Source organism: Canis aureus, chromosome 8, assembly GCF_053574225.1.
Source record: "Canis aureus isolate CA01 chromosome 8, VMU_Caureus_v.1.0, whole genome shotgun sequence".
NCBI lineage: Eukaryota > Metazoa > Chordata > Mammalia > Carnivora > Canidae > Canis > Canis aureus.
The window spans coordinates 76720308-76747172 of record NC_135618.1 but is presented as its reverse complement, the minus strand read 5'-3'; the positions used below and the strand labels follow the sequence as shown (position 1 = coordinate 76747172).

At 37.8% G+C, this 26865-nt stretch overlaps 1 protein-coding gene across 6 annotated transcripts in view; it reads left to right on the top strand.

Annotated features, from left to right (window-relative positions):
* Window positions 1–26865, top strand: part of LOC144319764 (S-adenosyl-L-methionine-dependent tRNA 4-demethylwyosine synthase TYW1) — a 239890-nt gene that overhangs the window by 28181 nt on the left and 184844 nt on the right. For all 6 annotated transcript variants that reach the window (XR_013385495.1, XM_077908336.1, XM_077908332.1 and 3 more), the window contains 2 exons: window positions 3871–3988; window positions 8111–8163. Coding sequence is in view for 5 of the 6 variants with exons in the window: in XM_077908336.1 (XP_077764462.1) it covers window positions 3871–3988; window positions 8111–8163 (171 nt within the window). In the remaining variant the exon portion in view is untranslated. The remainder of the gene's footprint in view (window positions 1–3870; window positions 3989–8110; window positions 8164–26865) is intronic.

Here is a 26865-nt window from a genome sequence, read left to right as displayed (position 1 = left end):
GCAGCAGGACTTTTAGTTTTTATACCTGAAGGAGAGTTTTTAATATTGAAAGTTGCCAGATCTAGAATCAGTTACCAAACTTAGTGAGTTCTGCTTTTTTAGAGCCAGGATTAGCCTTCTGGAAGTTTTGAGGCATTCATTTATTTGGCCAAACATTTACAGAATGCCTGCCTTGTGCTAACAAGGCTTCCAGGTTTAGGTAAGCTGGCTGTATAGAAAGATGACCTTTCTAGAGAACCTGGCAACTGTTTTCTGCATGCCTTGATAAGGAATGGAATCACTGGATGATAAACAAGGATCAATAAAATAAATAGATTTAAATAATCAGAAGGATTCTTTTTCCTAGAAGGAATGTCTGTATGCTTTGGTAATGAAGAGCTCATTTGTGACAATATACTTGTTTGGCAATTACCTGGCCAGGTGGAATTTTACCTTACAATCTTTAATGGATGACTTTTTTGCCTTGTTTATTTTCTAGGTGTTAATTGGAATGGTACTGTGGTTTCTGGGATGATGGTATGAAGATGAATTAGGTGATGTTGCATGATATCTTTTTAAAAAGGAAATTGGTACCATTTTTTGCTCCCATGATTATGTAAGATTAATATAGGCCTATTTGTTTATAAAGGACTTTTCACTTATAGTCATTTTCCTAAGTGCCTAGGACATTAGTTTATAATCAATTTCCTTTTTTTTTTTTTTTTTTTACATGTTCGGAAGTAGCAGCTTAGAGAGGACGTGTATTTTCTTTCAGGGCAGTGTGATGGTTTGGGAGTTGGGATGGGATGGAATTACAAGTTGGGAGACAGGGAGATGGTTTAGTCTGGCTCTTGGAGTTGTCCTTTCCTTAGGAGAAACCAGGGCATGGTGGATGGAGTGAGCCAGTCTGTGGGAATTAAAGCTCTTTGTCCAGCGGGGGCGTATGGGGGAAGGGGGGATTCAAGGTTGACCAAATGTGGAATTTTCATTGATTTATGTTTAGGTGGTGTAATAGTTGTACATATATCTGTTTGTTATATAGTATTTTATTCTGGGTTAAACAGTGAATAGTGTCTGTACCCAGGAGGTTAGAATTAGAATTTAAATGGTGCTTTAAATTTCCTTGGAACGTTAGGAACCACTGCCTTTCTTCTCAGAAATGAAGTAACTGCTGCATATGGAAAGTGGGTGACTAAACCACTGTGGAGACAAGGATAAATGTTTGTCCTGAATGCCCAAGACTTTTCATCATGGCCTCTGATCGTTTTCCCATATAAATTTTGTATCTGAATGGTTGAAATGGAGTAGCTACTCTCATATTTTATCATAGATCACTTCTCTAGTGATGGGACATGGACAGTGTTCCACGATCATCCTTTTCAGGAGTATTCATTTCCTAGGGTCAGAATTTGTTTTCATAACCATGAGAGTGTCTCTGGAGCTCTGAGTCCAGTTTTGGATTTATGTAGCCTTTAGGGTAAGCAGATGAGCTGGTGATGTTTTGTGGTGACAGAGGTTTTTGAGAGCAGATAGTGCCACCTCCTGGCAATTCTTGTGTGATTAGTGGAGAATTCTAGTAACTTGCTATGGAATTACCTCAGAGACCTACAAATGCGGTCAAGGTCAATTCATCTTGCTCCATCACAGACTTCCTTTTTAAGCCCATGTCTTTGGTTTTAGGTCTGAAATAGATTTAAAAGAAGCCAAAGGATTCTTTAATTTTAATTTTTTTTTTTCTTTTGAGAGAGAAAGAGGGAGATGAGAGTGGAGAGGGTAGGGACAAATGGACAGGGAGAGAGAATCCCAAGCAGGCTTCACGCATAGCGCTGAGCCCGAGTGGGACTTGATCCCATGACCCTGAGATCATGACCTGAGCTGAAATCAAAGAGTTGGACGCTTTACCAACTAAGCCACCTGGATGCCCCTGTTTTTAAGTATTTTAAGAGTAACTGAGGGGTAGCTGGGTGGCGGGATGGTTCAATGGTTGAGCGTCTGCCTTTGGCTCAGGTTGTAGCCTGGGATTGAGTCGGAAGCCTTTTTCTCCCAATGTCTCTGCCTCTCTCTGTGTCTCTCATGAATAAATAAATAAAATCTTAAAAAAAGAATAGCTGAAACTTAATGTTTTTAATAAAATACCCAGCATTAAACTGATTACTTTTATAATGGATGAGAACAAATCATTGATGTTTGTTTATACAATTTTTGGTTCTGAGAATTGTATTACCAGAAGCAAAATTGTTCATTAGCTTTGCATTTTGATTATATTTAGTAATTAAGTATGCTGACTTTAGGACAGATAGAACTAACTGTGGGTTTATTGTTTCTCATTTGATACCTGTGAGTCTCTAAAGTACTTTTTCAGTGACTTCCAATTTTGGAGCAAATCCTTAAAGTCACAGAGAAGGTAGAGAAGTTAACTCCATATTTCATTGGTTTACTTTTCTATTTCTTTTTTTTTTAATTTATTTTTTTAAAATTTATTTTGTATAGAGAACTTTGAATATTCCCAAAAGCAGGCAGAATGATGCAGTAAATCCCTGTCACTTGTCCAGCTTCAAACACAGATCATTCTCCCTTCTGTATTAGTTGGCTGCAGATTTGAGGCATCCTGTGATCTGTCCGGTGTTTTCACTTTTAGGTAGAAAGGATTTACTGTAGGTCTGCTTACTGATTGACTAGGGACTGGGGATTAGAAATGGGCTTGGTGGTGGGGCCACTGCCAAGGTGAATTATATTGCATTCTTAGTAAGAATTCTAAGAATTATATTGCATTCTTGAATTATATTGCTCTTAGTAAGGTCTGGTTAGTGTCTCTTCTAAAGTGTAAATGTCTAAAGACATGTATTGCCTTGGAATTATTGATTAGCATTCTACCACCTTGCAGATTGAGGTAATTTAAAAAAAGAACGTATATATGGTAAGATTTAAAAAAGTGGAAGAAATGTGGCTCAGTGGTTGAACATCCACCTTCAGCTCAGGGTGCAATCCTGGGGTCCTGGGATCAAGTCCCACATCAGGCTCCCTATAGGGAGCCTGCTTCTCCCTCTGCCTATGTCTCTGCCTCTCTCTCTGTATCTCTCATGAATAAATAAGTCAATCTTAAATAAATGGACGGAATGAGTGTAAAGGGTGAAGGTCATCATGTAGTATGAAGCCACTTGCTGAGAATTCAAGACAAGCATGATGTGAGTTATCCGTGTGCTGCTGAATTTTCTAGGGCCAAAGCCAAAAGGAAACACAGTCAGTGTTATACTATCCTTCAGATTTTCTTTTTTTCACTGAAGACATGTTTTTCCCACCAGATCTTCTAGAAGGAGCCATTGGGGTGGCAGGTGGAGGAGTAATTTGGTCTCTGGTCAAATGGTTGTCTGAGCAGCTCCAAGCACTATTTTGACTTGTTTTGGGTGTTTGCAGATATAATAACCAGCAATCTTACATTTTATTGAATTCAGTTTTATATCAGGCATAGTGCCTGGTGATTTATTTCTTTTAATCTTTTAATCTTAATCTTCCTGCTCCCAGATGCTACTTTCCTCTTTTTTCAGGTGAGGAAATTGAAATTCAGAGAAATAACTTGATGAATTTTGGCAGCTGTCTGTACTCAGATTGCTAAAAATAATTGACATCTAGATAAGTGGATTGTTGATTTACGTTTTGTGGGTGCATGTGTTTGACTGTAGTTACGTTTTTGGAAAGAGATAAGAAAAATAAGACTGGCAGGTCTTCCGATCATTGTGTGACTGGGAACGTAATCACTTTGGAGGAGACTGGGTTGTTGGCCAGGGTGGCGTGGTGAGCCCTCCCATCCATGCCCTGTGTTCGTAGTTGGTGTGCTGTTACGCTCATTGCTCACTGCCAGTTCTGAATTTTGTTCTTTTAATTTTAATACAGAGAGAAAAGGAGGAACAGGAGGAGAAAAGTAGTTTGGTCAGGAACACTGTGAAGAATGAAGACAGTGAAAGAAGAACGATGATAACCCCTGCTCTCCGAGAAGCCCTCACTAAACAAGGTGAAAATCCTCAAGAAGTGCTATCACAGTACTACCCTTTAAGCCTTTTAATGGAATACCTAAATGAGGAAGCCTAGAATAGGGATTGCAAAGAGGAAAGAAGGTTTCCTGTGTTTACTGTGCTGTCCTGTGGTTAACCCAGCAGCTGTGTCACTCTGTTGCTGTTGCAGGAGCCCCTCTTATTCCTGTGGGTCACTTGTGTGTTGGCTGCTGGCCAGCACATTTCCCCTCTGCTTGGTTTATTGGGATGTTATCATCAGTTCAGTTCAGGTATGCAAGTGGAAAATGCCATCATAGGCTTCTTTACAAATCATTGTTCATGATGGGGAAATTGTTAAAAGCAGAGAAAAGCTTACATTGATACTAGGCTGGGTCAATTAGAAATGTTTTATGTAGAAGTGTATCTGGGGTTTTGTGGGCATAGCTTACTAAGGAGACTATAACTTGAGAACAAATAATAATATTGATTTCCTGTAGAAGAAAGACTGGTCAGTTGGGAGTCAGTAGATTGACTTCTTGCCGTCACTCCCGTCATTCTGTATTTCTTGAGAACCTTTGATGTGATAGTTCTGGCAATGCAGAGAAACATGATACAGCATCTCCTTGAAGGAGCCATCAGGCATCAGTCAGACAGGAGTATTCAGATCATATGTATATATGCATGTGTGTGTGTGTATAATATATATGTGTGTGTGTGTAATCTTTTTAGTATGTTCAGACCATTTAGAATGATTTTTTGCTAGGTTTAAACCTTTAATTTAGCTGCTTATTTTCTACTCGTCTTGTGTACTTTGATTTCTTATATTCCTGTTTTCTACCTTCTTTAGATTGTTTATGATTCAATTTTACATCCTTATTGGCTTATTAGTTATACCACTGTGTTCTTATTTCGTGGTTTGAGGTTTTACACTCTATCTCTGAATCATATCACAGTGTATCTTTGAGATCTTATACCACTTCGTATACAGAAGAAACTTCAGTAGTACATCTGTTTTCCCCTTGCCAACTTCTAAGCAAAGGTTATATGTTTTACTTTTACATATGTTATAAACCTACACTACATTGTTATTTTAGTTTGAATAGTCAATGATCTCTTAAACATTTAAATGATTAGTAAAGATTTTGCGTATGGACTTAGCACTTTTGGTGCTTTTTATTCCTTTGCATAGATCTGTGTTCTCTCTGGCAAGCTTTTCCTTCTGCCTGAAGGGCTTTGTTTAGCATTTCGTGTAGTGTGGGGTTTTTGGTGAATTATTTCAGCTATTGTGTATCTGAAAAAGGCTTTATTTTGCCTTCATTTTTGAAGGATGTTGTTTGATGGATGTGGAACTGTCAGTTGACAACTTTTTTTTCTTTTGGCACTTTACAGTTGTTCCACTGTCTACTTGACCCCAATGCTTCTGATGGTGCTTGTGTTCTCAGCTTTCATTTGTTCCTTTGAATGTAATGTTTTTACCCCCTGGCTGCCTTTCAGATCTTCTCTTAATTACTGATTTTGAGCAAGTTAGTTATAATGTGTTTCAATGTAGTTTTCTTCATGTTGCTTGACTTGAGATTTGTTGGCTTCTTGGTTTTGTGGATTTATAGTTCGAATCAAATTTGGACAAATTTTGGCCATTATTTATTCAAATGTTTTTCTGTCACTGCCTCTCTGTCCTCTTCCTTGGAGACTTCAGTGACATGAATCTGACCTATAGCTCACTGGTGCTCTTTTCATTGTTTAAAATTCTTTTTTTCTGTTCTACTTTTCATTTTTGCACAGCTTCTGTGGCTATGTTTTCAGGTATAATTTAGTAATCTTTTCTTCTTTAATGTCTGATCTTCTATTAATTCTACCCAGTGTGTTTTTCAGCTTAGACATCTATAGTTTTCATCTGTAGAATATGAGTTTGGGTCTTTTTATAGTCTCCATGTCTCTACTTGACTTTTTGAGCCTACAAATTACAACTGTTGTAATGTACTTCCAACATCTACATCATGTCTGGATCAGTTTGGTTGCTGGGTAATTTCCTCATTGATCATGTTGCATGCTTGGTAATCTGTGATTGGATGCCAGATCTAATTTTAGCTTACTGGGTGCTAGATATTTTTGTATTCCTATAAACATTCTTAAGCTTTGTTTTAGGATGAAGAGCAGTTACTTGGAAACAGTTTGAGCCTTTTAATCTGGCTTCTATGACTTGTTAAGTGAGACCAGAGCTGCTGATTCAGTATATGGCTAATTATTTCTGACTCTTGGGGCAAAACACTTCTGTGTACTCTGCTCAGTGCCTTGTGAATCTTAAGCTTCTGACTGGTATGAACAGGCACAGTTCCCAGCAGGCTGTGAGCACCAGGCGTGCCTCTAGACCTTTCAGATGGTTCTTTCCCATTCTTGGTGAGTTTTTCTCTCACATATGCATGTACTAAGCAGTACTCAACTAGATATTTCTAGGAGTCTTCTGCGGATTCTTGAGTTTAATTTCTGTGTAGCGTTTGACTCTCTGCAAGCTCTAGCCATGTGGGCTCCCTTGGACTCTTGCTCCCATGTCCTCAGCTCAGAGAGAATACTACTGTGCTTGAATTGCCTCTTCCTGCTGCATGGCCTGGAAACTTTTAAGGCAGTAAGCTCTGGTAATGGTAGGGCTCACCTTGTGTGTTTCCCATTTCCCTGAGATTACTGTCCCTTGTTGCCTGATGTTTCATGTCTTGGAAACTACTGGTTCATGTATTTTGTCCCATTTTTGGCATTTCAGGTGGGAGAGTAAATCCTCTGTTACTTAATCTTGGTTAGAACAGAATTGTGTGCTGTGATTTGTAGCACCTGCATATTTTGGCTTATCTTGGCATTGTGGTCAGCCACAGGTCTATCCATCCTGTACTTTGCAGTTTTCTTCATACCTACATAAACGCAAAATTTGTAAAACCCTATATATGTTGGAAGAGAAGGATATAAGGAACCAATAAAACAGTGTGATTTCTATGATAATGGTATGAACAACATATAATGTAGGAATCCAGGAGAACTAGAATTTTCTTTGGGATTCTTTTAAATGCTTATTCTGCATCTGAGATTAGTTATTCAGTTACACTAGTTCCATCTTCAAATAGATAGACAGTACTTTATTTATATGCAAGATGTTTACATAAACGTGGAAGAGGATAAAAGACAAAGCCCTATAATATTGCCACTAGAGACTTGTAATCCAAATTGACATTGTTTCATAAACTATCATACTGTGAATATGGATGTTTAACCAGCCACCGATCCACTTAAGCTATCATCCAGACTGTATTTCTCCATTTGCCTCATTTGTCTGCAAGTCAAGAGTCTTTTTGTACAAGAGACTCATAATTGTGGCTTATTAGTTGAAGCCTTGTGAGAAACTTTATTAAATGCTTTCTGAAATCAGAATGTTCTACTTGTTTGCTCTACTAGTTTATTAAAAAAGGAAATGTGATTCCTTTGGCATGGCTTTTCCATGCTTTTCATGTCTTCTTTGTCTCACAGATTTGAATACTAGGTTGTGGAAATGGTGCTGAGAATTCATGTGAGGTTATGATTCCTAGAATTTTATTTTTCTCTTCTTGGGGCAGTATTTCTTTATTTTAATCCCTTTTGCCTATCTGATTCTTCATCTTTTTTTCAGAGATTACTGATAAGAGTTCCCCAGTTGTTCATTTGAAGTATATTGTTACTTGCTTTTTTTTTTTTTTTTGCTTTATGGCCCAGCATTTGGCTTATTTTTACAAAGTTTCCTTGGGTCCTCCAAAAGCATGTACATTCTGTAGTTGTTGAATGCAGCACTGTGTGTTCTTGATCATGTTTCCTGTGTTGCATAGGTTTTAGAGCTCTATTGAGTTTTTGTGGGATCTGTTAGATACTGAAAGATGTTAAAATCTTACTCTGTAATTTTGGATTAGCCTATTGTTTTTTTATATATTTTCAATCTGTGTCATTAGATGCATATACATTTTAGGATGTTTTATCATCCTGGTGAATTAAACTTTTAATGTTTTCTGCCACTGGGTTGTTGCCTGCCATTATTTAAGGAAAAAAATGATTTTGTTAAAGTTTTAAAATCACCTTTTATATGAGGTTTTGAATCAATTCAATTTTGTGTTCCTTGTTTTTCTGTTCAGGTTATCAGTTGATTGGGAGCCACTCTGGGGTGAAGCTTTGCAGATGGACAAAGGTATTTATTTTATTTAAATGTTATTTCTGTTTTATGCAACTTTTGTATGGCTGTGATATGCAGCCAATGAATTTTACCATTTAAAGGTACAATTTACATGTAATGTAATGATTTTGAGTGAATCTGTTAAACAAATTCAGCATATATTGATGGATGTAATAAAAACCTTTTCTCCACCACCCAAATTAAGAAATGTGTCGGCCATTTTCCTCATCCTGGTAAGTTCATTTGCGTCCATTTCTAGCCAGTAGCCTCTCCCTCAGAGCCAGGAAACAGTTCTAGTTGCCATCACTAGGTTAGTTTTGCCTGTTCTAGAATTTCATATGAATGGAATCATAATGTGTATTTTTTTGCAAGTGGATTCTTAAACTCAGCATAATGTTTCTGAGATTCGTCCATGTTGTAGTATGTATCAGTAATTTATTTATTTTTATTGCAGAGTACTATATAATAGTGTGAGCGTACCACAGTTTTTAATCTGTTGATAGACAGTGGGTTGCTTTTAGTTTTTGGCTATTACAAATAAAACTTCCATGAACCTTCTTATACAACACTGTGTTATGAACATATACTTCAGTTTGTTTAGGTACATCCCGAAGTGGGAATTGCTAGGTAGGTATATATTTTGCCCTTGTAAGAAACTCCCTATCTATTTTCAGTGTGGCTGCACTATTTTATACTTGGATTGACAATTTTTGAAAGTTCCTGTTGGAACATTGTCTCACCATCCTGTGGTATTGAAAGTCTTTTTAATTTTAGCCGTTCTAGTGAGTGCCATGTGGTATTGTGGTTTAAACTTGAATTTTGTTGATGACTACTGATGATGAGGTACGTCTTTTCATGTGCACATTGGCGGTTCTATTTGTGAAATGTATATTGCCCAAATTAGGTTGTTTGACTTTATATTGTTGATTTGTAGGAGTTCCTCCTATCTTGTTGAAATGAGTCTTTTGCCCAATATGCATTGTGAATATTTTCTCCTAATGTGTGGCTTCCTTTTTTCATTTCCTTGATGGTATCTTTTGAAGTTTTAAATTTGAGCGAAGTCCAGTTATCTTTTTCTTTTTAATGGTTAGTGCATTTTGTTCTTTTTAGTTTTTTTTTTTTTTTTGGTTTGTTTAGTGTTATTTAATTAATTAATTAATTAATTTATATTAAGAGATCTTTGCCGACTTGAAGGTCACAAAGATACTCTGTGTTTTTTTTTTTTTTTTTTCCTGGAAGCTTCATTTATAGTTTTAACTACTATGTTTAGGTCTTTGATTTCATCTTGAATTGATTTTTATGAATGGTGTGAGATAAAGGTCAATATTCATTCCTTCCCTTGTCCCCCATGTGGATATTCAGGTCTTTTAGCACCTTTTGTTGAAAAGAATTTTCTTTTATCTTTGAATTACTTTAGGCCTTTGTAAAATATCAGTCATCTGTCTATGAGTAGGCCCGTTTTAGGACTCCTTATTCTGTTCTATTTGTCTGTCCTTATGCCAATATCACATTGTCTTGATAACTGTAGCTTTGTAATAAGTCTAAAGTTTTGCAGTATAAGTTCTCTGTCTTGGTTTTTTTTTTTTTTTTTTTTTTTTAAGATTTATTTATTTATTTATTCAGAGAGAGCAAGACAGAGGCAGAGACACAGGCAGAGGCGGAAGCAGGCTCCATGCAGGAAGCCCGACGCGGGACTCGATTCTGGGTCTCCAGGATCACACCCCGGGCTACAGGCAGCGCTAAACCGCTGCGCCACCGGGGCTGCCCTCTGTCTTGGTTTTTTAAATTTACAAGATAGTTTCCGCTTTTCTGGGTCCTTTGCATTTCCATATAGATTTTAGAATCAGCCTGTGATTTTCTGTTGTATATATTTGTTTTGTTTCCTTAGATTCTGTATTTGTCTATTTGGCATCCATTCATCACAGGGCCAGTTATATTAACTATATTTTCTTATCTTCTGTATTCTTGATGCTCTGGCTTTTGGGGGCCTTACAGACCTGAGAAGAAATCATCCCTCCCAGGGCTAGCTAATTCCTAAAGATAACAGCTTGCCTAGAATATACCTTTCATATACTAATCAACCAATCCTGAATCTGCAGCCTTCAGTTACCTCCTTATCTAACTCACACACCATGCCAATATTTTCCATGCTCTACATTATCCCAGGGCCAGGTACCAGACGACTAAAGAACGTGCTATAGTTTGAATTATTCAAACAAGCCAATCCCATTGTTTACCCTGTCTTGCCTTGCCTTTCCTGCAGAGACTTCAATAAAATATCTGGCCTAGGTTTTCCCCTTGCTCTTCTTTTTGCCTCCTGAACAATCCTGCTGCTCCTCTGTCACCCTGTGTGGTGTGGGTGTCCCCTTGTCTTGGGAAATGTAGGTAGTATATTCTTCTTTTGTTGGCATTGACCTCTCCAGGTTGGCTGCCACTCAGTCACTTCCATAAATTAAAATCCCATGGGTACAAATAAGATGGTATTTTTATTTTATTTATTTGAGAGAGAGAGAGAAAGCACAAGTTGGGGGAGAGGCAGAGGAAGAAGCAGGCTCCCTGCTGAGGTTGATGCCCTGGCTCAATCCCAGGAGCCACGGATCATGACCTGAGTTGAAGGCAGATGCTTCACCGACTGAACCACCCACGCATGCCAAGATGGTATTTTTAAATAGCTTTATTGAAATATAATTTACCTATCCTACAGCTCCCACATTTAAAGTGTATAGTTGAATGAGTTTTAATATATTCATAGGGCTGTGCAAACTATCACAGTCTGAGTTTATAATATTTTTGTTCCCGTGAAAGAAGTCATGTACCCATTAACAGTGAATCTTCATTCTTCCTTCTTCTCCCTGCCATAAACCACCATTAATCTACTTACTACCTCTATAAATTCCCCTAACGGGGATGTTCATGCATTATGTGGCTTTTTGTGTCTAGCTTCTCTCATTTAGCATGTTTTCAAGGTACATCCATGTGATATATGTTAATATTACATTCCTTTTTATGTGTAGATATGTGTAGATATCCCCCTTTTTTTTTTTTTTTAAAGATTTTATTTATTCATGAGAGACACACAGAGAGAAGCAGAGACACAGGCAGAGGCAGAAGCAGGTTCCATGCAGGGAGCCTGATGTGAGACTCGATTCTGGACCCACGCATCGCGCCCTGAGTCAAAGGCAGATACTCAACTGCTGAGCCACTGAGGCATCCCAGATATTCCCCATTCTACGTGTAGATATATTCTATTTTGTTCTTGTCCATCAGGATATTATGAATGATACTTCTATGAACATCATTATATGTATAAATGTTCATGTGGACATGTTTTTATGTGCTTTGGTTATGTACCTATGAGTGGAATTTGAGGGTCCTGGTAACTATGTTTAAATCATTTGAGGGACTGCAAAACTGTTTTCCAAAGTGGCTGTACTATTATATTTTATGTTCCTACCTGCAGTGTACCAGGGTCCCAGTTTCTTCACAACCTGCTAATAACATTTGTTGTTTTCCATCTTTTTTTTATAGCCATCCTAGTGGGTGTCAAATGGTTATTTTATAGTGATTTTGATTTACATTTGCATTTCCCTTAATGACAAACATTGTTGACTCCGTTTACATGTACTTACTGGCCATTTGTGAATCTTCTTTGGAGAAATGTCTATTCAGATCCTTGGCCTTTAACATTGGGTTATTTGACTTTATACTGGTGAGTTATAAGAGTTGTTTATGTGTTCTGGATGCTGGTTCTTCTTTTTTTAAAAGATAGATTTATTTATTTATTTATTTATTTATTCATTCATTCATTCATGAGAGACAGAGAGAGAGGCAGAGACACAGGCAGAGGGAGAAGCAGGTTCCATACAGGGACCCCGATGTGGGACTTGATCCCTGGTCTCCAGGATCACGCCCTGGGCCAAAGGCAGGCGCTAAACTGCTGAGCCACCCAGCGATCCCCTGGATGCTGGTTCTTTATCATGTGTGTGGTTTGACTCTCCTGTGGCAGCTGTGTCACCAGGAGCCAGGCTTCCGGTAACTTGGCTCCTGGTGTTCTAGGCCCTCCACTGCCATCTTCTAGGCCTTTTCCCAACCTGTCCTGTCCCACAGAAGGTGTTCCCCACAAAGAGTTATTCTTTTTTTTTTTTTTTTTTTTTCAAAGAGTTATTCTTAATTGTGGTTTTGGTTAGCTCAAATAACCAAATGGCCATTCTAAATAAAACCAACTTTCATCTCCAGGCATGCTTGACTTTCTTATGTTCCTTATTCCTGTTCTTAAAAGTTTCTACCCTCAGTTCACACTCCTGATGAAGTTTTGGAATATAGGTATATAGGTAAGGTCTGGAGCCGATGACCAAGAAAGAATTCTTGAGATGTCTTTGGTGTAGATTGGTGGTTTTATTAAAGCCCTGGAACAGAACCTGTGGGCAGGAAGAGCTGCTGCCCAGGGCCTGTGGGGGTGGCTGATTATATTCCTGGGAGTTGGGAGGGGTTTGGAGATAGCGTACTTTTTTTTTTTTTTTTTAAAGAATTTATTTATTCATGAGAGACACAGAGAGAAGGCAGAGAGACACAGGCAGAGGGAGAAGCAGGCTCCATGCAGGGAGCCCGATGTGGGACTCAATCCCCTACCAGGATCATGCCCTGAGCCGAAGGCAGCCGCTCAACCTGAGCTGAACTGCTCAACTGCTGAGCCACCCAGGCATCCTCAGAGTGTACTATCTAAGGAATTTTGGAAACTAGGTTTCCAGGACCTTGAGGAGGTTAGCTATTTATTGTTGAGAAAAGGTCATTTATTACTATCTAATAAAACCTTAGTCATGAGACCCTTCTGATGTTTATTGGTGGGCCATGTGCTTGGAGGATGATTGCCAACACGTATCTTGGGGGGTTTAGAGATAAAAGAAGTTTCTAAAGGGGGTTTATATGTTACAGTAGACTTACAGGAACCTGGGGGTCAGGCTAAGATTGCCTTTTGCCCTTAGCAAAGTATGAACAGTGAGGTAGTTGAGTCCCTAGAGGAATGTCCCTCTGCTTGTTTCAAGGACTTGTGCTGCCCCATGCTTGTGCTTTGTCCTCAGCTAGCCCTCTGTTCCCCCATCACTACTACTTCCTAATGTCAGTCTTTCTACCCTTAATTTCTGTGTGTCCTGCCTCTTCTCATATCTGGCAAGGAAAGAATCTTTGGTCTTCCTCTTTCTCCCTCAATGCCATAATCCACAGCTGACTTTGGTTTGGTGCCTCAGTGCCTTTGATGGCCCTCCTTCACAGGGAGCCCACTTCTCCAGCCCTTGCTGTTTTCAGAATATCCTATCTTCTCAGCATTTCTCTGAGTGTTCTTTCAATAGCATCTGAAGAATAGTCCTGTTGCTATTGTTTATGAATATTTGAGAATCTCTCCCTCCTTTTTTCACCGCCGTTTTTTCTGCCTTCACCCTCAGGGGCGTGAACATTCTAATGACACTTCCAGCACCTTCTCTCATTCAGCGTACTCTTGTGCTCAACTTTTTTTTTTTAAACCCTTTTAGCATCTAGTATCTGTCTCTTAAAATCCAGTGATTTTCAGTAATGTCAGACTTGATGCCTTATGCTTACAGCCAGTGTTTTTTTTTTAAAGATTTATTTATTTATTATTTATTTATTTTTAAAGATTTATTTATTTATTTATGATAGAGAGAGAGGCAGAGACACAGGAAGAGGGAGAAGCAGGCTCCATGCTGGGAGCCTGATGTGGGACTTGATCCTGGGTCAAAGGCAGGCGCTAAACCGCTGAGCCACACAGGGATCCCCTAGCCAGTGTTTTATAATATCCCTTTTACTATTGCTGGGTTAAATTCACAGATTTATAAATATAATTTCACATATATAATTTAAAAAGCCTGTGTTCTGCTCTAGCTGTGAGAGAAAAAAAGGATTTTTTTATATTAAGATAGTTTGTATTTCTGTACAAAGTGCTTAGGCACTGCTGCATTGGAAGGTAGTGAAATAGGAACTGCTCACACCTGCTTATAATGGACAAGTTTATAGTTGAGAGAGGAATAGATTAGGGGTTATTCCGTACAAGAAGTAATAAATAAGCCAGGCTTATTTAGGTATAATAACAGAAAGAGGGAAATAACCCTAATTGAAGTAGGGGGCTAACATACTAACCAATTACAGACTATCAAATTAGAAAAAGGAGAAGTTAAAATGTACTGGCAAATGAGTCCTGTCTTGTTTATAAGTGTTAAGAAAGAAAAATTTCCCATGTTGTAACTTGGGAAGAATAGAGATGAATAGTCATAGAAAATTCCTGCCTTGAAATTCTACATCTTGTTGAGGTTCACGTTCTGTCTTAAAACCTTGGTGACTATACCCTTTAAGTGACAGTAGGAACAGAGGATGGGTTAGAAGCAGAAATGGTACTAAGAGTGGCCAAGAGAGGTGTGCTGGACCTCTGGTGACAATCTCAGAGTAAGATTTTAAAATGGCAGGCAACCCCACACCCCCTCCAAAAAAAAACAAAAAAAAAACAAAAACAAGTTCAATTTCAAAAAATTAATTGCTAGATACCTTGCCCTTATACTATAAAAATTAACAATATATAGAATGATTAATAATTTTAAAACAGCTTTGACTCATAAGAATTCTCCATTTTATGTCTATTAACTTAATATTTAAGTCTACCAAAAGCACATTGAATCCCTCCTGTAATGTGTTTGTAGGTCATACCATGTAACACAGATACAGATATCTTGCTGGTGACTTAATACTAGAAAATAACATTATTTCTGTTTTTCAAAATGATGACACTTTCTTGGAGAAAGTTATGCATAAAAGAGCGTGTTCTCTTACTCTACATGGTAGCTGCTTTCCTGGAAAATTCAGCATATGCTAAACTTGTACAGAAAATTAGCAAAATGAAGTTGGAATCTAGGTTCAGATCATTGTAATTAGATTTTTCACAACTATGGAGGTCTGGTGAGTCATTTGAAAGGAAGTAGAGACCTTTTTTTTTTTTGGCATGGGATTTACCCTAAGCATTGCTGGAGATGTAACACCATTGACCCCACCTGTGTGTTGCTAGTAGTTGGTTGCCTTCCAACCATCTCAATTACAAAAATATTTCCAAAGATTTCCATACATCCATTGGGTGGTGTTCAGCCTATTGAGAGCCTCTGTCCTGGTCCGTTTTCATTGCCTCCCTCCAAAGTTCAGGTTGTCCTTTTGAACACTGCCACTAGTTTTCTCCCCCTCTAGTGCCAGCTGCCGGTGAACCCCTTACTCTGCCTCCCCTGCCCAATTTATCTGACATTAACTAGCTTAGTCTCTGAAGTATACTTCTCTTCCAGCTACTCTCTTCTCAGAAGCTTATAGTGGCTCTCCATTACTTCTTTTTTTTTTTTTTTTAATTTTTATATATTTACGATAGTCACACACAAACACACACACACAGAGAGAGAGAGAGAGAGAGAGGCAGAGACACAGGCAGAGGGAGAAGCAGGCTCCAGGCACTGGGAGCCCGACATGGGATTCGATCCCGGGTCTCCAGGATCGCGTCCTGAGCCAAAGGCAGGCACTAAACCGCTGTGCCACCCAGGGATCCCTCTCCATTACTTCTTACTCAACACACCAATTTGGATGTGTAATAAGAATCTTGAACTTAACGTCAAAAACTGAATTCCTGAGTTTTTCGGCCGAATCTGTTAACTTCACCCTATACTGTCAGTTAATGGCAACTCTATGATTGGCTCAGGCCAAAAACCTGGGCGTCTCCTCTTACTCTCCTGTTCTGTTTTTTCTCCTCTCTCCACATTTTGTTCCCAAGCAAATTTTCTTTTTGAATATATCTAGAATGTGACTGCTTTTCACCACTTAGGCTGCTATGCCTTGGTCCATGTCATTGACATATGTTCCTAATATTATTTCAGTGATCTAAGTGCTTTTCCTGGTCCCTCCCTCTCTTGGCTTTTCTTTGCACAGCAGCCCAATAGATGAGATCGTGTCACTGTTTTACTTGAACTTCCAGGGGTTCCCATCTCACTCAGAATAAAAGCCGACGTCCTTCCTCTTGCCTCCAAAGCCCTTTGTGATGTTCAGCGCTTCAGTCCAGCCATGCCAGCCTTCTTGCTATTCCCTCAATGCCCTGAGCCCAAGCTCCTCCCTAGCTCTGTGGTCTCTGTCTACTCTCTTAGTTCTCTGATCAGAGAGCTTCCGGCAGAGTGGCTTGAGCTGCTTGCAATTTCCCAGGACCACTTACTATCATTTACTAGATCAGACCTTTGCTTCTGATCCTTCCCCTCTCAGTCCCACGCCAACCTGCTTAGGCTGTTTTCTTTGTTTTTCTTCCGAATATAAGAATAGAGCCTGGCGTGTAATAATTGCTAGGTAAACATTTGTTGGGTGGGAGAATTAGTAGAATGAAGTCCTGGACCCAAGAAAGAGCCTGCATAGTATAGCTCTGATGCACTTGTTCAACTTTTTTTTCTCTTGCTACCTCCATATATTGTGCACTGCTTCTCTTCCCCGCTGTAATCTTCACCTGACTAAATCCTACCCATCTGTGTCAGGAAAACAGAAACTACCCTGGGTATTTTAGCAAGAGTGGATTTAATAAAGTAAATTAACTAAATGCTTACAAAGCCATCGAAGGGCCTGCGGTAGTGAAAGTCAGAGAGAACTGCTTCTGGCTTTAAGGAAATTGAAAAGCGCTGGCCTCACAAGACACTGCTTCGAGTGACCTGAGCTGCTGCTGCATTAAAGTGAATGTTTCCCAGGAGCCCGCTTGGAAGCTGCTGCAGACTCGAAGTTTGCTGTATGCCCTTGTGTCTGTCAGCTGCTGCCACAGAGGAATCATAGTCTCTCCTTTTTTGTATTCTAAATCTTGCATAAGTGCCTCTCCTTGGTGGAGTTCATTCAGACAGGGAGTCTGAGAAGTGTGATGCCGGGGCTTCTAGCCCCTGCTTAGACCAAGTATTCACAGCACAGTCTACCTCTCTGGATATTCAGCATCTGTATACACCTTTATACCAATAGTTATTTTTACAAACAATAATATAAACAAAACATTTGCTTCTGCTTAATCTGTTACAGCCACTACTCATGCGGCGGGGGTGGGGGGGGTGGGGGGTGGCGATATTCATTCACTCCATTCCTTTAAAAATCCTGTACCTGAGGATGAGATTAGAAGGTTACTTATCTATGTAAGTAGTTGGAGGAGAGAGAGGAAAGATAATATAGAACTACCCTTGTTTGCACCTGGTTATCCGGTTGTAGTTGGTATTTATAACTTTCTTCTACCAGGCAGGTCACATTTCCTTTGTGCTCAGTAAATGCCTGTTATGATGATTCCTTACCAGGCGGGTGATCTAGTCTGACAGTGAAGAGTTGAGTCAGTAGGGGGCCCTCCTGCACTCTGCCCTTAACTTTTGCCTGTTGTTCATGAGTCCTAAGAGATGCCCCAGAGATTCCCTTAGTTCCTGACAAAATTCTTGTTTCTGTGGCATGAGGAGCTCAAAGGAGCCAGGTGATGGTATTAACTTTTAAAAACTGTGGGGAGTATGCTACTCTGTTTTACTTATAAACTAGTAAGTTAGTCTCACAGAGTTTCATAGATGATGGCAGAGGACACAGAGCTTCTGGGTCAAAGGCAAAGCACAGCAGGCAGCTTGAATGTCATATTCACATTGGTTCCTGTGTCCCCCAAGTGCTATGAAAGTAATGTGGAAGCGGGCCCCAGGGAATGCTGGATGCACAGTGGATTTACCTTATAGCTGGAACCTCAAGTTAGGAAATCTCTGGCCTTATAAGAGGGTTGTTTGCAAACCTGCCCAGCCTTTAGCTGGGGGTGTGTGGGGTGGGGTGGGGTGGGAGGAGGTGGTTAGACATTGTCTTTGTGATGCTGGACAGGAAACAAATCTGCCTTCTACCCTGGAGGGAGATACTCTAAGGCTGTTTGCTCTACAGACATACTTGAATACATAGCCTGGAACCAAAGCTGAAATAAGAGGTACAGAACCACCATGGAGAATTGACCATTCACACAGCTTCCCTGGAATCTGGTGGAAGCATTTTCCCCTTGGGAACCTATAAACTGGTGTTGGTGTTCCAGGGATGGAAGGCAGCGATGGAGTGAGTGGTGTACTAGTGGTGGTGATGAGAGGAGACACACCTACATCCACCTCTTTAGCTCTCTCCAGTGGGACATTGTGGAGTGATGGCAATGTCCTGTATCTGCACTATACAGTGTGATATACTAACCACATACCTAACACCTAATTCTTGATATCTAACCTCATACCTGCCTGACCATGTAAGTAATACAGCTGCTAGTCACGTATGGCTTTTGAACACTTGAAATGTGGCTGGTGTGACTAAAAAATTGAATCTTAGATTTTATTTAATTTTAATTCATTTAAGCTTAAATGGCCACACATGGCTAGTAGCTACTCTATTGGATAGTGCAGTTCTAGACTTTTTGTTCATCTTTCATAACTACCTAAAGAAAAGCAGCTTTTCTTGTTTCCTGTAACGAGTAACTTTGACTACTCTTGGTTCCAAAACAAAGTTTTGGATGGTTTTTTGCATTTCTCTGAAAGCATTTATCAGTTTTTAAATCAACACAGATGTTAAGCATAAGACCCTAATGCCCCAATGAAATGCATGTTCAGATTCATTTCAAGAGTAATCATTTATTATTATAGAAACACTATCCATGCATTGTAGAAAATGAGAAAATTGGGAGAAATAAAAAGAAAGTAAAATATATTTCCATTATAGCCTCAGCACTAACACCATAATACTTGAGCTTTCCATGTATATATATTCATTTTAACCTGAATGGTATCATACTGTACATATAGAGAGATCAGACTGTTTTATAACCTGTCTTTTTTCTGGACAAGAATCTCTAGTTTACAGTAAATCTTCATCTCATCTAATACCCAGAACATACTTGTATTTCCTGAATTAGCCTACAAATGACCATTAAAACTGATTAATCTCACATTTCACCTGGTTATGTCTGTTAAGTCTAGTAATTAAAAAAAAATGATACTGATTTGTTTAATGAGGCCAGCTTTGCACAATATCCCACCTCCCCTCTAGGAACCCTCAGTTTGTTTCCTAGATTTAAGGGTCTCTTATGGTTTGCCTCCCTCTCTGTTTTCATATTATTTTACTTTTCCCTCCCTTCCCCTATATTCATCTATTTTGTTTCTTCAACTCAACATACGAGTGAAATCATATGTAGTATCTGTCTTTCTCTGGCATTTCAGTAAGCTTAATACCTTCTAGTTCCACCCATGTCATTGCAAATGGTAAAATTTCATTCTTTTTGATGGCTGTATAATATTCCATTGTGTGTATATACATCTTTATTCATCTGTTGATGAACATCTGGGCTCTTTCCATAGTATTGGCTCTGTGGACATAGCTGCTGTAAACATTGGGGTGCATATGCCCCTTTGAATCAGAATTTTTGTATTCTTTGGATAAATACCTAGTAGTACAATTGCTAGTCATAGAATAGCTCTATTTTTAACTTTCTGAGGAAACTCCATGCTGTTTTCCAATGTGGCTGCACCAGTTTGCCCTCCCACCAATATTGTAAGAGGGTTCCCCTTTCACCATATCTTCACCAACATCTATGGTTTCCTGAGTTAATTTTCACCATTCTGATTGATATGAGGTGGCATTTCTTTGTAGTTTGATTTGTATTTCCCTGATGCCAGGTGACATTGAGCATGTTTTCATGTGTCTGTTGGCCATTTGCCTGTCTTTGGAGAAATGTCTGTTCATCTCTTCTGCCATTTCTTTTTCTTTTCTTTCTTTCTTTTTTTTTTTTTTTAAAGATTTGTTTATTAGAGACAGAGAGAGAGAAGCAGAGACACAGGCAGAGGGAGAAGCAGGCTCCATGCAGGGAGCCCGACGTGGGACTCGATCCAGGGTCTCCAGGATCACACCCCGGGCCAAAGGTGGTGTTAAATCGCTGAACCACCCGGTCTGCCCTCTTCTGCCATTTCTTGACTGAATTTATTCATTTCTTCCAGATTGCCTAATGTGTTGGCATATAATTGTTCACAGTATTCTCTTGGAATTGTTTGTATTTCTTTGACATTGATTATGATCTTCCCTTTTTCATTCGTGATTTTATTTATTTGGGTCCCTTCTCTTTTTTTTTTTGGTAAATCTTGTTCTAGGGGTTTATCTAATTAATTCTTTCAGAGAACCAGCTCCTAGTTTCATTGATCTTTTCTACTGTTTTCTTTTTTTTTTTAATTTCTACATTATTGATTTCTATTCTCATCTTTATTATTTCTCTTCTCCTGCTGGATTTAGGCTTTATTTGCTGTTCTTTTCCCAGCTCTTTGAGGTGTAAGGTATTTAAGACTTCTGTGTATTTAAGACTTTTCTTGTTTCTTGAGAAAGACTTGTATTGCTATATTCTTCCCTCTTAGGATTGCCTTTGCTGCATCCCAAAGATTTTGAACTGTCATGTTTTCATTTTCATTTGTTTCCATGTATTTTTTTAGATTCTTCTTTAATTTCCTGGTTGGCCTATTCATTATTCAGTAGGATGTTCTTTAACCTCCATGTATTGGTGATCCTTCCAAATTTTTTCTTGTGGTTGACTTCAAGTTTATAGCATTGTGGTCTAAAAATACGCATGGTATGATCTCAATCTTTTGTACCAGTTGAAAACTGATTTGTGACCCAGTATGTGATCTATTCTGGAGAGTGTTCCATGTGCACTTGAGAAGAATGTGTATTCTGCTGCTTTAGGATGAAAAGTTCTGAATATGTCTGTTAAGTCCCTGGTACAGTGTGCCATTCAAAGCCCTTGTTTCCTTGTTGATCTTTAGCTTGCTTGATCTGTCCATTGCTGTGAATGACCTCTACTCAGTTAAAGTCCTCTACTATTATTGTATTATTATCAATGAGTTTCTTTAATTTTGTTATTAATTGGTTTATGTATTTGGCTGCTCCTAAGTTAGGAGCATAAATATTTATACCTTGTTAGGTAGACCCTTTTATTATTATATCGTGTTCTTCAACTGTTATTACAGTCTTTGGTTAAGTTAGTTTGTCTGATGGACATATTTCTTTATTCTCTATATTTTCTTGTAAAGAAGTTACATTGGAAGGCTTGATTGATATTTAACACTTTTGTATTATAAATGTAGCTCAAAGTGATTGCATTCATTGATGTATGCTGTATTACATCAGTAGACTTGATATCTCGTTGACCCACCATTAATGCTAATATTGACCATTGAAACAGGATAATGACAGTCTGTTCTCTTTTTTGGTCATGTTATGTTTTTCTCCTTGCTGCTAGAACTTTACTTTGACATTAATAAAACATCCAGTTCTATATAATAATGAAGTAGCAGAGAAATTAAGAAGACAATCCTATTTACAGTTGTATCAAAAATAATAAAATACCCAGGAATAAGCTTTACTAAGGAGGTAAAAAACCTATATTCTGAAAACTATAAAACATTGATGAAATAAATTGAAGATAACACAAACAAATGGAAAGATATTTTTTGCTCATATGTTGGGAAAATGAATATTATTAAAATGTTCATACTACCCAAAGAAATCTACAGATTTTATCTGCAGATTTAATCCCTATCAAAGTACCAACAGCATTTTTCACAGAACTAGGACAAATCTTAAAATATGTATGAAACCACAAAAGACACTGAATAGGCAAAGGAATCTTGAAAAAGAAAAAGAGAGCTGGAGGTATCACAATCCCAGATTTCAAGACCTACTCTATCAAAACAGTTTGCAATTGCCACAAAAATAGACACATGGATCAATGGAACAGAATAGAAAGCCTCGAAATAAACCCATGATTATATGGTCAGTTAATCTTCAACAAAGGATGCAAGAATAGGCAATGGGAAAAAGTCTCGTCAGCAAATGGTGTTGGGAAAACAGGACAGCTACATGCAAAAGAATGAAACTGGACTACTTTCTTATACCACACACAAAAGTAAACTCAAAATGGATTAAAGACCTAAATGTGAGACCTAAAACTATAAAAATCCCAGAGGAGAGCTCAGGCAGTTAATTTCTTGGACATTGGCTATAGCAACATCTTTCCAGATAGGTCTCCTGAGCAAGGGAAACAAAAGGAAAAATAAACCATTGAGGAAAAATAAACCATTGACATCAAAATAAAAAGTTTCTGCATAGCAAAGGAGGCAATCAACAACACGAAAAGACAACTTACTAAATGGGAGAGGATATTTGCAAATGTCAGATCTGATAAAAGGTTAGTATCCGAAATACATAAAGAACTTAAATAACTAAACACCAAAACTCCCCCAAATAATCCAATTAAAAATTAGACAGAAAACATGAACAGACATTTCTGCAAAGAAGACATACAGATGGCCAACAGACACATGAAAAGTTGCTCAACATCACTCATCATCAGGGAAATAAAACCACAATGAGACCTCATTTCACACCTATCTGAATGGTTAAAATAAAAAACAAGAAACAGGCGTTGTCAAGGATACGTAGAAAAAGGGAACCTTCCTGCACTGTTGGTAGGAATACAAAGTGGTGCAACCACTGTGGAAGACAGTATGGAGGTTCCTCTAAATATTAAAAATAGAATTATCATATCTAGTCAGTAATTGCTCTACTGGTTATTTACCAAAAGAATACAAAAACACTAATTAAAAAAAATATATGCACCCCATGTTTATTGTAGTGTTACTTGTAGTAGCCAAATTTATGAAAGCAGCCCAAATGTCCAGCCACAGATGAATGGATAAAGAAGAGTGTGGTGTATATATACAATGGAATATATTACTCAGGTATAAAAAAATGAAATCTTGCCATTTGCAACAACATGGATAGATCTAGAGGATATTATGCTAAGTGAAGTAAATTAAAGACAAATGCGATGTTTTCATGCATATGGAGTTTAAGAAACAAAATGGACAAAGAAAGAGGCAAACAAAAAAACAGGCAGTTAAATACAGAGAAAGAATTGGTTGATAGAGGGGAGGTGGGTGACATAGGAGAAAGGGATTAAAAAGTACTTATTGTGATGAGCACTAAATAATCACTGTTGAATCACAGTAGTGTACACCTGAAACAAATATAACACAATATTGTTAATTTTAGTGGAATTATAAATTAAAAAATCCAGCCTCCAGTCAACCCATTAAGCTACTGTTGCCTTTTTTTTAAACACCATTTGATAGTACTTGTCTGAGACAATACATAATTAGATTTTGTAAAATAATATTTTCCATTCTCTTCTTCCTTTGTGTTTATTAGCTATCATTCTGTAAAGAGTTTTATTATTATTATTATTATTATTATTATTATTATTATTATTATTATTAACTGTGGATATTTGGTTACCCTGAAGTATAGTTCCTTTTGCCAAGGAAGGATAAATGCTCAATTCACTTTAGTTACTAGTTCTCAAAGTTGATGTTATTTTACTAGATGCCTCAAATGGTAACAGATTTTCTTCTCTGTTTTGGAATATGGTAATGTAGTGATGCATTTTCATTAATTCAGCCCATCACAATAATTTTCCTTATTGATCCTAGATTTTCACAATTTGCCTGGTGGGAACTTTCTAGCTGACTCCTGGGTCTACCCTCCCTCCCTTCCTTCCTCTTTTGTTTTAGTTAAAATATTTGCAACATTATTTAAGTGTAATTGACATACAAGAAATTGCATGTAGTGTATATAATTTGAAGAATTTTGGCAATTGTGTGTACTGGTGAAAAACCATTATCAGAATCAAGATAATGAACACTCCCAAAATTTCCTTGTGCTTCTTTGTGATCCATCTATCTCTTTACTCCTATCTCCAGGAAACCACTGATTTGCTACCTGTCACTATATAAATTTATATCTTCTAGAATTTAATGTAGTTATGGACTATGTTCTCCTTTTGATCTAGCTTCATTCATTTGGCATAATTATTGAGGCTCTTCACATGGTTGTGTGAATTAATCTTCATTTCTTGCTGAATCTATTCCGTTGTATAGATAGGTCACTATTTATTCATTCACTTGTGAATGAACATATGGATTGTTTCTAGTTTTCTGCTATTGGTTTTGCTCATATGAAGTCAGTGCTGTGAATCTCGTGCAGTCTTCAGCCATAACACTCATTTTTCTTGGGTATACACCCTGGACTGGAATTTCTTAAGCATGTTTTGAGCTTTAGTAGATACTATGAATAGTTTTCCAAAATGGTTGAACTCTCATTTCAATTTTAACATTATTTTTCAGTTAATCTCTTTGATTTTATAATTGTACCACTTTTTTTCCCTTTCAACAAAATCTTGATTTTTGATATTGGCATAATTATTTATTGCTATTAACCTATGGTGGTGGTTCTTAAAACGTGATCTGCAGACCCTGTGGGGTCCCAGAGGTCAAAACTGTTTTCATCATAATACTGTGATGTTATTTATCTTTTTTGTTATGTGGACAGTTGAACTAATGGAGCAACTGTGGTTAAAAAAGCTGACCCTTCAGAATGAATTAAGGCAGTAAACCAAACTGTAGTGGTAGTCAAGGTACATTCACTCTTTTTTTATTTTTGTTTTTACAGTTAGGCCTGAATAACCATACTTCCTTGTTTTTATTTTTTTATTTTTAAAAAATTTTTTTTTTCTTCCTTGTTTTTATATGTTAAAATGGCATTACATGAACACAGCAGCCTAACTATAAAAATGCTTTCCTAAAGACAACTGTATACTTTGGTATGCAACAATAGTGCTTTATGCATACTTTCCATTTCTTCATACAGAATATTAAAAAAGATAGGTATTCAAAGGTAGAGATTTAAAAAAAAATTTATAATTTCTCCTTTATCAAGGTAATTCTTAAGTGTAACTGACAAAAATAAATAAATAAGAAAACGGTGAGAGGGAGAAAGAAACTCCCTGCTGAGCTTATGTGGGCTCGATCCCAGGACTCTGGGATCATCATGATCTCAGCCAAAGACAGATGTGTAACTGACTGAGTCACCTAGACACCCGCATAATGCAGTTATTTTTTTTTTTTAAGATTTTATTTATTTTAGAGAGAGAGACAGAGACAGAGATAGCGAGAGAGAGCACAAGGGGGGAGGAAAGGGAGAAACAGTCTCGCTCCCCACAGTGCAGGAAACCTGACTTTGGGCTTGATCCCAGGGCCCTAGGATCGTGACCTGAACTGGAGGCAGAAGCTTAACCGACAGCCACCCAGGTGCCCCAGTGCAGTTAATCTTTAATGAAACTTTTGAACTTTTGGTATAGTATCAAAATAGAAACTTCACACTTTTCTGAAAAGGCTGTTAAAGTACTCCTTTTTTCCCAGCTGCATATCTGTGTGAGGCTGGATTTTGTTTATATAGTGTAACCAAAACAGCTTATCACAATAGTTGCAATATAGAAACATGTAAGTATCCAACTGTTTTATACTTTTTTGTCTTGAAAATTATTTTTTCATAAAACCGTGCTATTATGTTAACATGTAATAGGCTTGTTATGATCTTAAATGAAGTAATATAAAAATAATTTAAGTATTTAAAAAAATTTTTATGGAAATATTAATTGACGTAAAGTACATATATGAAAATATGAAAGTTCTTTAGGGTCCTCTGTAGTTTTTAAGAGGAGAAAAAGATTCATGATAGCTCCTTCTGTCAGTAGAATTCACCTCATTAAGTGTTCATTCCAAATATGTGTTCTAAAGTTCTTTGCAATAAGTTGTATATCTGTGTGACTATGGTAGTAATTCGATATTTGTTAAAATATTTCAATGTGAAGAATTTTTAAAATTTGGGGTTTTTTTTGGAATAGGTTAATAAGCATTTATTTATTATTAAGTTTTTTACTTAAGGGTTATATAAAAAAGATACATAGGTGCCTGGGTGGCTCGGTCAGTTAAGTGTCTGACCTTGATTTTGGCTTAGGTTCTAATCTCAGGGTCATAGGATCGAGCCCCATATCTAGCTCTTCTTTCAGCAGGGCATCTGCTTAAGATTATCTTTCACCATCTCCCTCTGCCCCTCCCCACTGTGCAAGTGCACTCTCTTTCTCAAATAAATCTTAGAAAAAAAGATATATACAATGAAGTCAGAATCATTCATTTTTCCTCTAGATCACTTAGCATAGAATATGCTGATCATATATTAAGTAAACATATATTAAATATCTAAAATCAGTATATTTGCTTGACTACCCAGAGAGCTACAGTAATCACCATATATTAAAAGGATTTTGTTATAATAAGCCAAAAATTGATCTAGAGCTATTAGCAGTTCTATTGAGTGTGAAAACTCTTTGAAAACTAATAAATTATGATGTGAGGAATTTTTGCCTTTAGGCTTGAGTGAACATAATCAGTATAAATGATGTAGGAGTCTATTAACTGGGTAGCCCTCAATGAACCATGACTCTTAGGGTTCACACTCTTGTAGTCCTCTCTCACAGGACTCTGGGCTTGGCTATGTCCCCTACTTGGGCTAATGGACTATTAGGCACAGTGCAAGCAGAGGCTTAGATATTGAGGCTTGTCCTTCTGGACAGTTTCCTTTGAGCATCCAGCTGTTGGTCTGTAAAGAAGCCAGTCTAGGCTAATGGAGTGAATGAGCAAGCCTCCCCAGCCAGCATCAGCTGTCAGACATCTGAGTGAGTCTTCTTATTTGTGTAGCCCCAGCCAGACTCTTTCTTGTTCAGCCGCATGAGTGACTTCAGTG